At 34.1% G+C, this 15,247-nt stretch overlaps 1 protein-coding gene and 1 long non-coding RNA gene across 5 annotated transcripts; one reads left to right on the top strand and one right to left on the bottom strand.

Annotated features, from left to right (window-relative positions):
• Window positions 1–1,802: 1,802 nt before the first annotated feature.
• Window positions 1,803–14,830, bottom strand: LOC147409596 (uncharacterized). Of its 4 annotated transcripts, none has more exons than XR_015174646.1 (7): window positions 14,671–14,830; window positions 14,471–14,547; window positions 10,630–14,333; window positions 5,040–10,442; window positions 3,778–4,185; window positions 3,609–3,669; window positions 1,803–1,817 (listed from the first exon to the last, which is right to left on the bottom strand). It is a non-coding gene; the product is annotated as an uncharacterized LOC147409596 (long non-coding RNA). The 4 variants fall into 4 exon arrangements; XR_015174649.1 differs by lacking the exon at window positions 1,803–1,817 and having other exon boundaries at window positions 3,626–3,669; window positions 5,040–5,363; window positions 7,016–10,442; XR_015174650.1 differs by lacking the exon at window positions 1,803–1,817 and having other exon boundaries at window positions 3,616–3,669; window positions 10,611–14,333.
• Window positions 5,591–6,160, top strand: LOC147409597 (uncharacterized). The gene is made up of 2 exons (XM_086430558.1): window positions 5,591–5,804; window positions 5,979–6,160. The coding sequence occupies exons 1-2, from the start codon at window positions 5,591–5,593 to the stop codon at window positions 6,158–6,160; spliced, it is 396 nt and encodes a 131-aa protein (XP_086286684.1).
• Window positions 14,831–15,247: the final 417 nt, after the last annotated feature.

The following is a 15,247-nucleotide window of genomic DNA, read 5'->3' as shown; positions in this document are numbered from 1 at the left end:
CTTATTCGTGAATGCAAGCAACTGCACATTCCTGCTCCTTTGTCAGTGCTCTTCACTGTTCTATCATCACAATATATGTTCACATTCATTAACTCCAAAACTGACTTCGGTGTTAGATCCTTCACAAGATGATGATGATGATGATGTATGTGTCGATCATAGTAACCCATGGAATCAATGGTACCTGATGCACAGCTGGTGGGACCGATGCATGTTCTAACAGCCGTTCGATCTTTCTACAAGAGAAATTGCTCACACCAATGGACTTACATATCCCCATATCCAAACATTTTTCCATTCCAGCCCATGTTGACTCCATGTCCAACTCTTCGAAGTCTTCTTCATTAGGCACAACATATGAGCCCATTCCTTCAATTTGGCTGGCCAGTGTACAAGGTACAATACATTCATATTAGTAAATCAGGAAAAAAAAAAAAAAAAAAAACAGGATCCAGAAGTTATAATACATTCATATTAATGTCGGAAACAATGAGACTAACATTTACTTGACAAAAAACTATCACACGTAAACAACTACTAATCATCGCTTGCCTAGCCAAATTAAAGACGTAGTGAATTGCCCTCTAAACGATTCCTCTTGTTCTTTGCAAATTAAATGATATATCATAATGGTAAATACAGGCTTATTTTGGGATAAATAAAGTACACAAAGAAAGTACACAAATCTCAAAGAGCGAAATCCCAAAAAAACCTCTACATGAATATTTATTTTATTATTATATATACATTTTAGATATTTCTTAAAGAAATTATATAACAACTAATTCATTAGTTTCAAAAGCAATGTATTAACCACCAAATGGAGTCTCTTGTTCTGTTTTATTGTTATATATACATGTATATTTCCTTTCCATTAGAGATACATATATACATATGTGCAATGACTAATTCTAAGCATAGAAATATGTATACAACAACTAAGAGGAAAACTTTCAAAAGAGAGAATTGCATATGCCAAAACTAGTTGTATATTCACACTTTTGCATATGCCAAAACTATATACAGTACACCAGTTGTCCCAACCTCCGATCAACTAGCCTCCCATAATTTGCCCCTAACCTAGTCGATATTGTGGTGTAGTCTTCTGCCTCTTGCTCTACTCAACTTGTAGTTGTCCATCCCTCTAGGTCTTTCCTTATTCTCATATCTTCTTGATGGTCTCAAACTCACTCTCTACTAATAGGGTTTTATCAACCATCTTTGCATAAGTATTGATTCTAATCGCCACAAGCTTCTCTTGGATGGTAGGCCTCAGAACATGTCTAAATTGATCAATCCTAAACTCGTCTATAGCAATCAAGTGGGATGCAAAATGTGAAAGATCTGCAAACTTAGCCTTGTATTTTGCTATTGTCAGAGTCTTCTATACCAAGTCCATGGAATCTCTTATCCTCTTATCCTCTCATCCTGCATCGCCTTTGGGAAGTACTTCTCATAGAAGACTTCCTCAAACTGTAGCTGAAGATCAAAGAAAAACAGTAAATAACAGACAGTTATATATGACTGCCAAGAAGGTCCAACAAGTAGAAGTACATAAAAGGAGTAAGTCAAGACCAATTAAGACAGTTAGTCACTGTTGAACAGCTTTGATGATTCATGATAACTAGATGGATTGCACAGTTCATATGCCAACAATGCAAAAAATCAAATTTTGACCCTGAAAACTGTTGATGGTAGGAATAGGATTAGGCTCCCTTGACGTGCATAGCAGGTTATTGGGTATTACATCTTGGCATCTATGTTCACTTTCCTCACAAGGTAGCTATGATGTAGTTTTTTCAGGATCATTCCAATACCTAAAAAACAAAAATAGATTAAAGTTAATTGGTGGAAAAGGTGCATAAACCCTGTATATAGAAGATAAATCAAGCTATGAGCTTCTATTGTTTTGAATGTAAAGGTGCGAGTCACACACTGGGACCATAAGAAAAGCAAGGCATAAGCCTCGTGCTTCTACACTGGATCAATAAAAAAACATTCTACGATCCAGAGAGAACAGACCCTTGACATTCGACATTTTGCTCACTTTCTATCAAAAAATTCCCTATGCCATCAATTATTAATTTAAATACAAAATTTTTAATTACATCAATAAGAAAAACTCCTATATTATCCTTAAAAATCTTCATGCTTTATAACAAAAATGATGTACACAGAAGTAAAATAGTTAATTTACTACCCAAATATCTTTTCAATTACATTTCTGTTACTACCATTACAACAAAAAACTCTTATTTTTCAGAAAACTCTACTAAGCATTAAAGAAAAATAATATCATTAAGCAACACGTGCATTGTACATGCAGTCTGCTAGTTTCAATGTATGAATGACATATGGCCACATTCTTATTTTATATGGCAAAACATTTAAATGTAATTGCAGAAACGTTTGAAAGCCTGCAATGCATTTAATGTGTTTTGCAATATAAAAATGTGTGGAGATATCATGGCTCAAAATAAAGTCAAATGGTGACAAAGAAATCGTGATGGATGCCAACCCCAATATTTGGGATGCCAACCCCATATTCCCATCGATGTTTCGAAGTTTCATGTTGTTTTGGAATGTTTTGGCTCGAGTTTGGACTAAAATATTGAACCCAAAACATTAAATGTTTTGGAAAAAGTTTTGGTTGAGATTGCTTCAGTTTTTCACCTGACCAAAACATTGCATTGCAATGAGGGCCATTAGTAGTAACCTATTTGCCCTCTTTGCCTATGCACAAGTTGAGGGAACACCATGTCCCCAAACAGGTGATAATCAAAGGTAGTCATGGCCAATCAACCAGGGGAAATGGGAGGGAAACAAGCTCTCAAACTATATGTTCTAAGCCTTCCCTCCATTCTTTGACTCATTCCAGCAAGTCTAATTCGTCAAACCATTCTTAATCAAAGCAAGGTGAACACTTCGAATATGGACCCCTAATTGAACACTTATCAATGGCTGCATCTAGCTCACACAGCTGAACATTCGTTTGATATTGTAACCTTTTTTATGTAAGGATAAGCGAACACCACGACAAGCAACCCCACACTAAACTCAAACAACTTCTGTTTACTAGAAAAAAGAACGGGCAAATCGGTTATAGAGAATAGAACAGAAATTAAAAGCTAAATAACAACAATTGGTCACATTACTACTACTACTACTACTCCTACATCCAATGTACAAACACCCTCAAAGAAAACATCAATCCTACTTGCAACTCAACCAATAACAAACATTACCCTACAAGAAAGGAAATTTAAAAAATTAAAGCGAGGCTAGTTTATGTAAAAATGTTTCATATTCTTCTAAGCTAAGTAGAATGTGATTCTACCATTGAGGTTACCTTATTCAAATGGTTCAACCATTAAAATTTTGGCCAACATTGTTGTCTACACAAAGAAAGCCACGTCTGTGAGAACTTTGTAAGAAAGGCTAGAAATGATGTGAGATCAATTTTTCCTCTCTTTTTTCTTCTTTTTTTCCCTTGTAAGTGATAAGTAACATATGTTGCAATACTTCATTACTATCATCAGAATATCAGAGTATGCATTCATCCATGAACTTCAAATAATAAGACAAGTAGAAAGTAAAACAAAACATACTAATTCGTCTCCAACAGCAGGCTCGACTCTTCGTCCACCACAACAATCGTCTCCAACAGCTCTGCTAGTAGTGATGGGCAACAATAAGAGTGCCAAAAAGAAAGGAAACATTTGAATTGGAGTTTTAAAAACTAAACATTTTATAAAAAACTTCAGCAGGATCACTTACTCATGATGGACGCTGTGGCCATGCTTGTACAACCATTTTGAATGTAAAGCCTCTTTCTTCACCATGCTGGATGGTCTATTAGATTGGAAAGTTTTCTGGTTCTGTTTCAAAATTTTCATTGCCGGATCAATCTTGCCAAATTTCACATACCCTCTAAGTGTTGAATCCTTGTCTAAATCTCCCGACAGCATTGCTGATTTTGAATTACCTTGCCAATATGATCTTGTGGCTCATTCCAGCCATCTGCCATCTCAGCAATTCCGCCAGCATTGTCACTTACAGGGCCATAAGCATCAATTGCAAGCCTGCCCCATAGAGGCATAGGTCCCAACAATGGTAGATGATCTTCTTAGCTAATTGACAAGCGACATCGGGGATAATAAAAGTAACTCTGAAGAGAATGACCACCTGTAAGCATTGCTGGTGTAATACTCAGTAGATCCAAAGTTGAAGAGAGTAAAATTTTAGTATTACACAACATAAATGTCCTATACTGTCTAAATGACTGCATCCCCTTGAATGCAGTCCACACTACTATTGTAAAGCGTGTGAGCAAAACCACAACATGTTTAGTCAGAGCTACCAATAGAAGCAAGAAAATAGCCCCTATCCAAGCAAGCCAGGCAATAGACCCTTGAAAGTAAGAATCATGTAACTATGTCTTCCTGCCTCACGACAGATCCCAGCAATCGACCCCTTCTCCCCCAACACATGCACACACGCTCACTCACTCACTCACGGGCGACACAAATCATAGCATTGTTGATATGGATAACCTATCTATACAACATGAAACCAATTAAGTGAAGATCAGAAACAGCTCTGTTGGCATATTATCCATATTGGCTGATTCATATTTCCACGTTATTGTCAGATTTAGATATTCAATAATTGAATTGAGAATTGAGATTCAGAGCTGAAGATATAATTCAGATAAGTTCAAAATTCCAAACAAACATGAGAAGAAAGACTAAAATGCCTAAATTTCAAAGAAGATCAAAAATTAAAACATTAAAACTTAACCCCAGCAATATTGTTTATTTATTGAACATCAAGAAGAGAAGATTTTTTCTCGATTTCAAACAAGGTTGTTGTTCATCTATAGAAGATCAAGAAACACCTTCACGATTCCCTTGAGTAAAAGTAGTTTAACATGCTCAAATTACACAGTCGAGGAAAACAGGGATGAAATTACATCATTTGGAAACAAACTAATAAAAAAAATTAGGGATTTTTAGGGTTTTTGAGAGAGATGGACTTACAGTTGAGATCTAACGTGATTTGATCGATGGCACTGATGATTGAGCTTCAATTCGTAGGGTTTTTTACTTGAGCTCTAATATCTTCTTCGATTTGAGTTCTAAGACATTAAAAATCCATCGACGAAGTGACAGGAGCTCGTTCGGTGCTCTCGATCGATCCGAAATTGATTGCATACAAATCAATTCGTAGTGAGAGATCGTTTGGTGCTCTCGATCGCTCGGTGTTCTCGAATGCTTCTTGGTTTGATCGAACCAAATCAAGAGGGAAGGTTATCTGTGAGAGAGAGTGAGATTCGTCTGCAACTTTCTTCGATCTGTTTTGCTCTGAAATGGTTGAGAGAAGGAAGTCCGTTAAGACGTTAATTTTTATTTATTTTTTTGTTAAAAGAAAAAATTCGGTGGTTCGATGGGCCGAGACTGTCGAAATTTGTTCTTGGGCTTAATTCGGCCTGTAAAAAAAACGTTGGTCTTGGGCCGCCGAGTTTACCGCTATAATAGTAGTGAATTTTAACTTTTTTGACGTAGTGTAAGGCTGTAAGGAAGTACACCCCATGTCTAGTCGGTTGGGACAATCAGCTGACCCGACTGAGTTCCTCCCACTTGGCCGTGCTCTAAAGGGCTCGGTCCTAGATGTGCATTACTACAATCTCTATTCTCATAAGTTCAACAACATGACTGTACAACAAAACATCGATTACATTAACAACGTTCGTACTGCTAATTTGAGCGCAGTTACCTCACCCGATGGTCCCCTTACTTTCGTGGGTAAGTACTAGTAGTTTGGTTTCATTTATTATATAACAGATTCTTTCAATAGAAGCTCTCTATTTGTTAGAACAATGGTTTGGCAATATAAGATCTCCCAAAAACAAAATATAAAGTTTTATAAGATTTTTATTACTCCTAACTATACTAAAATGTGACATATTGGGATTGTAGGGGAATGGACTGCAGCAATGGCAAAGCGGGGAGCATCCATGGAAGACACAAAGAGATTCGCTAACGCACAAATAAATGTGTATGGGCGTGCCACATTTGGATGGGCTTATTGGAGTTACAAGAACATCAACGGTCCTTGGAGTCTCGAGTGGATGATCAACAACAAGCTCATAAACCTCTAGCTTTCTACTGGTCAGTCTCCCTCCTTTCCATCAGTTTTCATTTTAAATAAAACCATTTTATGGAGTTTCAACTCTCAATTCTGATATGAATCTTTAATATCGTGAAATCACTGTTTGGGAATCATTAAAGATTTTAAAAAAACTTAATTAAATAATTATTTATCAAAAAAATACTAATTTTTATAAAATTACAAAAAAAGAAAAATCACCAAAATCAGAATCCGAAGTTCTGCAATTTTTTTTGTTTTTGTTTTTTTTTTTTTTAATAATTGACATGACAAGAAAATGAGCATATCAAAGTGAAACCTCCCCATTCAATGCTTGAAGTAATCCAAAGGTGCTCTTGAATTTGACATCAATATATGAAAAATCTGGCAAGACTTGTTGGGAAGAAGTGAGTCTGGAATTGATGGTGAGAATTGTGAAAAACAAGATAGCAATAGTAGGATAAAAACTTCATTAAAATAAAATAAAATAAAGGATCCAGATGGATTCGAACCATCATCCTCTCGAAACTAATTATACAGTACACGACTGTATGAGTGCTCTTACCATTTTGAGCTTACATAAAAAATTTAACAAAAAAAACATCTGAAATAACAGATCAATATAAGAAAATAACATACTCGACGAACTAAAATGGACAACAGAGGTTTTCGGTCAGTAAAAACTAAGTTTACTAACAATGGAATGAACTTATAACATTTCCGGTGAAAACAAGGTTTTAAATATAATTTCCCTTATACAAATATAATCGAAGGAAATAAAGAGATAAATGGGTATTTCTCAAGCACTTCGTAAAAATAGATATTTGGTAAATTAAGAGTTTATTTATTATCACAAATTCCAACTTACTTTAGGATTCTGTGTCTAGGAGAAGCAGAAACTCAAAGTTTGGGAAGCTTCGTCCAAGAGAATCTTGTTATAGAATCCAACAAAGAAGTAGTAGAAATGGTGTGGAGAGGTCGAATTGATTCTATTGTTCAATCGATGAGTTAAGAAGAATAAGGGAAGAAATCGTCATTTCCTCCTCCTACGTTTTTCGGTATTGGCTTGTCATTGTGCCTTGCAAGACTTCTCAAAAACACAGTTTTGACTTCCCGCAAAAGCTAGTGAAGCAGAAATCGTTACTAATAAACATGCTTTCCTGACTTATTCAGCTTAAAGCCAAAAATAATTGCCAAAAAAATAAACTGAAACAAACAAGTGTTAAGCTTTCTGCAAACATTTATTACATGAGCCATTAGAAAAGAATTAGGTATTAAATGTGTAGCTCAAAAAGACAACCGACATTATAAAAAAATAAAAATAAAAATACACTAATATAAAATAACATTACCTAGTAACATTTTTTCTGAAGAATAAGCACTCCACTTACAAAATTGATGTTGAAGGATTTACTCTGTTTGATATAAAAACTGAACGCAATTATCCCCCCCCCCCCCCCAACAGGCATTCATCATTTTCTTGAAACCAGCAACACATTAAAGAGAGAGATTGAAAGAAAAATATTGCAAGTTTTCATGAATAAAAATGGTTAAAAATGTAACTTTGGCTAAAACTACTACATAGTAATAGTAAATTAAAAAAGGATGATTGTTGCAAATTAGTTGAGTTGAGCTACATTTTTAAGGGATTAGCTGGAGTACCACAAAAGCGTTCACAATGAGGACTCATACAGTGATACGGATTTCTTTTGAGTGCCACAAAGGCATTACCTCCTAGTTATGAGTTAAAACATTGATTTGATTACGAGTTCAAACAATTCTACATCAATTAGTATCAGAGCCTTAATGCTTACTCTGCAAATCTCTTGAAATATATATATATATAAATAATATAGATAAAATGAGAGTATGGGATCCAAATAACCAACAACACTCTCCAACATGAACAATAACAATGTTCCTTCCCTATGTTACATTGTTAGTCCCAAATTTCATTATAAAAAGTGCTATTTATAACAAGGGACCCAGATGGATTCGAACCATCATCCTCTCAAGCCTATACAGCCTGAGCGCTCTTACCTTTTTGAGCTTATGAATCCATCAAAAATTTCAACATTTGAAATGAGGGGGGAATATGGCCTCCCCTTAACCTAAAATGACCAGTGGGGACCAATCAAACCGTAAATTAAAAGCTACATTAAAATTTAATAACTGAATATCTCGTAGGGGACAAAATAAAATACAGTTCAAAATAACATAATAAATATAAATATAATTATAATTTAATTTGAGGGGAAAATAATGTTAAATTGATACTAGAAAATTTAGTGCAATAAAAAATTACTGTCTTAAAAGTATAACTCAAGAGAACTATTACCTAAAATACAACCTATCAGTGTATCACATAATAATATTACCTTAATAAATTAAATATGAAATATATCAAAGACTTAAAAACATTTTTTCTTTTGAACAAAATTGATGTCAAAATATTTATTCAACTAGGAAAAGAAAGCCTCTCATCCAAATAAAACTTGTTTAAAAGACTGATTAAGGCCTAGTTAGGAACCTGCCTTTTAATGATATGACTTATCTCTATCCCACTGGTTTGGTATCAAATCAGTACCAACCCCTTTACTGATCCAAAACTCAAATTATCCAAAAATTTGCCTGAATTCGGTTCAATTTAAAAATTCAGAAACCTATCCAATCAAGAGAACTTGATTTTCCTTTCCAAAACAAATCCAAACTCTAAATTTCCAAAGAGAAATGGAGGGTAAATTTCCAAAGAGAAACGGAGGGAGAAGGAGAGTAGGAAGCGAAGGCCTAAAGGACAAGGAAAAGAAGAGAAAACACGAGCATCCACTAAAGTTACATTGACGATGGTTTCTTGATGATGCACACTCCAAAATCTCCTGCTACAAATTGATCTATATCACCGAGATCGGGGACAAGAGATTCCGGGGAAATAGAGGCCAATACTAGAGAACATATATAAAAAAAGTTGAAAATTTGGCATCCCTATATGAAAAATCAATTCAAACTTTATTACATTGGCTGATTTGAAATGTTACCGCTTTTCATAAACTCAATTTGAATCTGATCCAAAAATTCAAATTTGAAGTCTCAGATCGGATCAAATCCACGTATCAAGTTTTTCCATAAATTTGATCGATCGACTTAGTAGTCCGTTAAATTTGATCATCTTAATAGTCATTCTCAGAAAAGGAAGAAATTTTTTTTAATAAACCATGCTTTTGTATAAGAAGAAACTACTTGTGCATGGTGAGATTTAAGGTTTGCTCTTTACAAAAGCTAGCTCCAACTCCAAAAACTGACTTCTGAAAGTAGCAGAAGCCTAAAGACTGAATAACCACATCCAACAAAAACTAGCCCAAAGACTGAATAACCACATCCAACAAAAACTTGCTCGTTACAAAAACACATAAACCAAAAATAAATATTCTTTTGATAATTTTTTATTACTGGATTCTAATAAAATGATTAGAATACCCTTAATGTTAATAATGCACAAAAATAAATAAATAAGTAAAATACCTTAATAAATTTATATTAAAAAATTATAAAAATAATTATTTTCAATTTAATAACTTTATAAATTTTATATTTTTATCGAAATTTCGATAACATCTCTTAAAAATGAATATATGATAAATAAATAAAAATACCTGCATAATACACAATCCAACATCCACATAAATATAAAAGATATTTTGATAATAAAATAGTGATGATGAAGGATATTTTGATAATTCTTTTTTATTTTTTAAGATTTAATTTAATTAAAAAGATGAAAGATATTTTGATAATTCCCTTCTATTTTTTAAGGTTAAGTTTGATTAAAGATGAAAGATATTTTGTTAAATACACTTGAACCGTTTTACGTTTTTGACTTACCGTAAAAGCCTTTTGAAAAAACCCATCTTGAACGACTTCTTTTAGAAACTACTTTTAGGCTTCAATTGAAATCCACTAAAGCCAAAAAAAACCCAAACGAACATCATTTATCTTAGCTCTTTTGACTTAAAAACTAAAAAAAACAGGCCTTAACATGTAAATAGGACCACTACCTTGAGAAGAAGTAAAATGTTACTCCAAGTGCAAGCCAAACTCTAAGAGAAGTGTATCTCCAAATCATTACTTGATGAAAATAGCAAGCACTATAGCAGAACTTGGGAGAAAAGACCATCACAAATGTAAAACCTTCAGCTTCCCCTACCACCAGCCATCATAAAGGAAGATTTTCAAAAGCCCTTCTCTCCCAACTACACCATCCATCATCAATGGAGGAACACATGGAATAACCTTGCCACCTAAAATGAAGCAAAAGATAACTACAATTTATAATGATCTGGAACTTAAATTAAATTGAAAAGATAACAAAAATTGGCTGTTTGACATGGATTGATTCACCATGAGCATGTGAACTCAGCAAAAATAATAACAGAATGAACCTAATTATAACATTATGATATTCTCACCAGGAATTTGACCATTTACCTCCAGCAAATATGGAAGAGTTAATATATCTCCATACTCAGCTGCTACCGGAATATATAAAAAAGAATAAGCCACCATAACTTGAGGATGATGGGACATGACAATCATCGATATTTGACATTGCCAAGACTGCTTACACCAAATATCAAACTTCCAAGCAAATCAACAGAGCTTGAAGAAGACGGGGTCAAAGATGTAGATCTTTGGAAACCCTACCAGCAGCACCTTCAATTGAGGAAGACAGGAGACTGCTAAGTCGAAGATGACACCATCAAAAGATGCACCATCCTCTGAGAGAGAAATTTTCCTACATTCCGACCAAATATCCAGCTAGCAAAACAAATGAAAAAAAAATACCAACATGGCTGAACATACCCCTTCATAGAGCCAGGAAGGACCAAAGTTCACCACAACTTGTACCTATATAATGCTACATCAACTAACAAAGGAATGAACAACAATTGATCATACTTCACATGCCAAACCTAAATGAATCACCACAAACTACAATATACATTTTAAAAGTCCATCCCAAGACGCACACCCATGAACAACTGTTGATGTAAACTTGAAAAGCATACAGTGGAATAAGCAGAAGCACCATAGGAAATCACTGCAATGGTGCAATCCCTCTAATATAGAGAGAAAATATCTCAAATTTAACCAATTTTGCTTGAGTAGACCCTCATTGCCTCAATAAATAAAAATAATTATAAATTATTAGTCTAAGAAGAACATCATGCCTAAGCAATCCAATTTTCCACATCTGAATATGTATTATCCCCAACAATGAGGTCTGCGACTTTCAAGAACCAAGCCTATTAGATTTAAACTGCAAATGCTCGGTATATTGTCATCCCAATAGATGAGTCTGTAGATGAGAACAACATTTTCCCCACAAATTATCGTAAATTTTAACTAATAGCTTAAGATAAGAATAGAATAAGCACAAATTCTTTGACAGATATGATCAGGTACTTCAAGGTTACTGATAAAAAAAAAATTACTTCCAAGGTTGGTTGAATATCATGTTTTACTGAGATGTGGATTTGCATTAATTTGCTCATGGAATGCTTATAGAATAGTATTTCTTAAAATGTAATCAAATAATAAATTTAACTAAAAGGTTTATTTTATTTTATTTTTTTAAAGATAAATTAACTAAAAAATTTAAGATTAAAAATATGGATTGGCCTAGTGCGCTTAAAAGCATAAATTCGGTGGCATATACCTAATATTAACCAAAATGAAAAAACTAACATGAATATTATGTCCACTGAGCCTGAGAATTTAAAAATTAAAGGCTACACCAACTAAAAAAGTATAATTAAACATAATTGGTCTAGTTTTGTATGTACCTTCCAAGCCGAGCCTTTAGTTCTTTTTCTGTAATTTGAGAACAAATAGTGCTTTATCATACTTCGCATATTGTTCATAGAGCAACCGTCGCAGCACACGAAAGCCTAACACGCGTCCATGTGTAATTCGAAGAACGTATAGAAGTAAAAGGAGAGAAGCAAAACACACAAACGCACCAGAGGGGAGAACCCAGGCAAAATCCTGTGCGATCTCCCCTCCAAAACCAAAAAATAAATATTTTATTAGGGATTTTTGACCTGCCAAGCAAGCGCACCTGACATGGCAAAGGTCGGATGACAAAGCATACATGGTGAGATTCAGCAGAAATTCGACAATCACCTTGCTAGTAAGGAAGGGTAGACATTACTCCATACTCCACTGATGCTAGAATGTATATTCCCCAGAAGCATTCTATGAATCTTAAGTCCATCTGATAAAAATTCAAAGGTAAACAGCAGAGCTAGATGAAGAGAACATCATAACTGTAGACCTTTCAGCAGCCCTAACAACAGCACCTTCAATCAAGGAAGAGTTCTCACAAAAGTAGATCTTCAGCAACCCACCAACAGCAACATCGAAGATGATACAAATAAAAGACAGCAATCTGGAGGAGTTGTAAACAATATGTCCCATGGTCCAAACAAAGACCCATTCCAACTCAGAAACATATGAAACAACAACAAAAACACAGCTTATGATGTCCTTCGTGGATCTATGGAGGTACAAACCAACTAAATATCCTCACTAGAATTACTACCCTATCAAAGAACAAAGGAATGAACTACAACAAAACCACACCCCATAGGTATCATGATGACATTAGAATATGTCTTATCAGAGGATGCAAGATGAACTAAAAATTGGAAAGTATAATATTGCAACCACAACCCTTTAGGCAATCACTACAATGATGGGAAATGCTATACGGGATAATAAATATCCATCATCTATTTTAATGAAAATCTTAATATGTTAATAAATAGAAATAACAATAACAATAACAATAACCTTAGAATTCATTGTGTAATATTTATTATAAGCCATCCAATTTTCTACATACAATCATCTAGCTCTATAATAATGGATTTACTACGTTGAGTGCCCAACTACTTAGATTGAGAGTACAATCGACCATTTTTGTGAGTTAGACGATGACAGAAACTTTTTTCCCTTCAAAATTTGTGAAATTTAACCACAAAATCAAGGTAGATGCAGTGATCGTGATGCTTCAATATCAATTTGTTCACCAACAAAAGAGGTAGTATAGTTCAAGGAAAAGATTTTCTTTAAATTTTATGAATTTAAGTAGTAGTAACAAAGTACTTCAAATAACACTTAGGTGCAATGTTTTCAAAGAAAAAACTGCCCCGGCAAATACATTCCCAAAACATTCAATGTTTCGGAGTCAATGTTTTGTTTCCGTCTCGCGCATATTTGAACCATTATCATGAATATCATGTCTACCAATCATGCAAATTTCAATACTAATTTCTTCTCACTAAAATAAAAGATGTTTATAATAACATGAAAAAAAAAATTCTTAATAGTAAAGAGAGATTTAATATTTAAGATAGAAAAACATGAATCTTCATTGAATGCCCATAAATTCTATAAAAGACCATAGTGAATTTAAATATTATTTTTTTCAAATATATTATGTACCAAAAATAGTAGAATTGAATGAATCTAGTCCAGTTTTGTGTGTACCTTCAAAGTTTGAGCCTTTTAGGTCTTTTTCCGTGATTGCATACGAATAGTGCCTTATTTGTTCGTAGAACTTTAACGTGCGGCACACCAACACCATAGCCTAATATGCTTTGAGGCGTAATTCAAAGAACACGTAAAAGAACACAGGCACGCACGCAAGAGGGGAGAACCCAGGCAAAACCCCTGTGCGATCTCCCCTCAAAAACCAAAAAATAAAAATTTTATTAGGGATTTTTGACCTGCCAAGCAAGCGCACCTGTCATGGCAAAGGTCCGACGGATGACAAACCAAACAGTGTTCAATACAGAGCCCCTTCTCTTCTAAGGGAACCTTTCATCAATCTCGCTAAATAGCCTCATCAAACATCCAATCCTTCAACTCTAGAAGCGATATATTAGGACCTAATTCTGAACACCTAAATCACCCAAACAGTACCTTGAATCACAACGAGACCAGCCTGATTTTTCCATAATTTTCATGGAAGTACGGAACCCATCATCAACCTCATTCAATTCAGAAGGAACGAACAAAAAACAAGGTAATTCTTTGGTTGAGAAACATTGATCAAGTCTCGAGAAAAAGGCTTCAGGATCCACGAACTGATTCCACGCCCCAAGAACTCGTTCAAATTGCAAGATCTGCATACCACTAACAAGTTTAGATCCAATCAAGGAAATTACCAAATTCCATCTGTTTAAGAATCTACATATAAATCATAAATAAATTTATGAATTTAAAATTAAAAAAGCAAAAAACAAAAAGAGAAAGAACCGACCTATATCTACAACTTCAATAATTTGAAAAAATAAAGAATGATTTCCACCGCCATGATGAATCTTAAGACGAGACCGCCTAAGATTCAAAACAAAGTAATAAAAAATAATAAGTGATCAAAGACAACAAAACGAACAGAAAAAATAGATCAAAAACATATAAAAGAAAAGAAAAAATAAATAAATTAAATTAAATTAATACCAGATCGTAGAACAATCTTACGAAATCTGGGGAGAGAAATCGAAATTAAACGAGAGAGAAATAGGAAATGATTCTGCATAAAACGGAGAAATACGAGAAGTGATGAGAAGCGAACCCTAATTTATACAAAACCTAAACTAGATCGACGGACGATATGAACTAATACACTTGGAGATGGACGGTTTCCGTATAGAAACGTGGATTAGACGTCGATGGTCACGTATCGACTTTTTGTTTATCAAATCAGTAGTTGACACGTGTAACATGTGTGTTCCCACGTTTCGTCAAGGATTTTATTGTTGTTGGGTGGAACACGTCTCCTTGAGCAGGAAGTCATTCTCGTTAAAATGACTGTTCCTAAAATTGATTCCGGCAAAAACCATTCTTCTCGAACAATAAGTAATGGGAAATTACTAAAAAGAGAATTAAATATTTTAATATTTATTTAAAATAATTTATTCTTTCAAATTTTATCAAAAATAAATTAAGTCACTCGACAATTTGACATTTTAGTAACTCGTTAACGGTCCAGGATTTTAAAAAGAGGCTAAATTGTTGGGGTGTTAAAGTAAGCTAT

The sequence above is a fragment of the Akebia trifoliata genome, chromosome 2, assembly GCF_017979445.1.
Source record: "Akebia trifoliata isolate Shusen 1 chromosome 2, ASM1797944v1, whole genome shotgun sequence".
Classification (NCBI taxonomy): domain Eukaryota; kingdom Viridiplantae; phylum Streptophyta; class Magnoliopsida; order Ranunculales; family Lardizabalaceae; genus Akebia; species Akebia trifoliata.
Note: the sequence above shows the minus strand (reverse complement) of the source record. Positions and strands in the feature narration are given on the sequence as shown.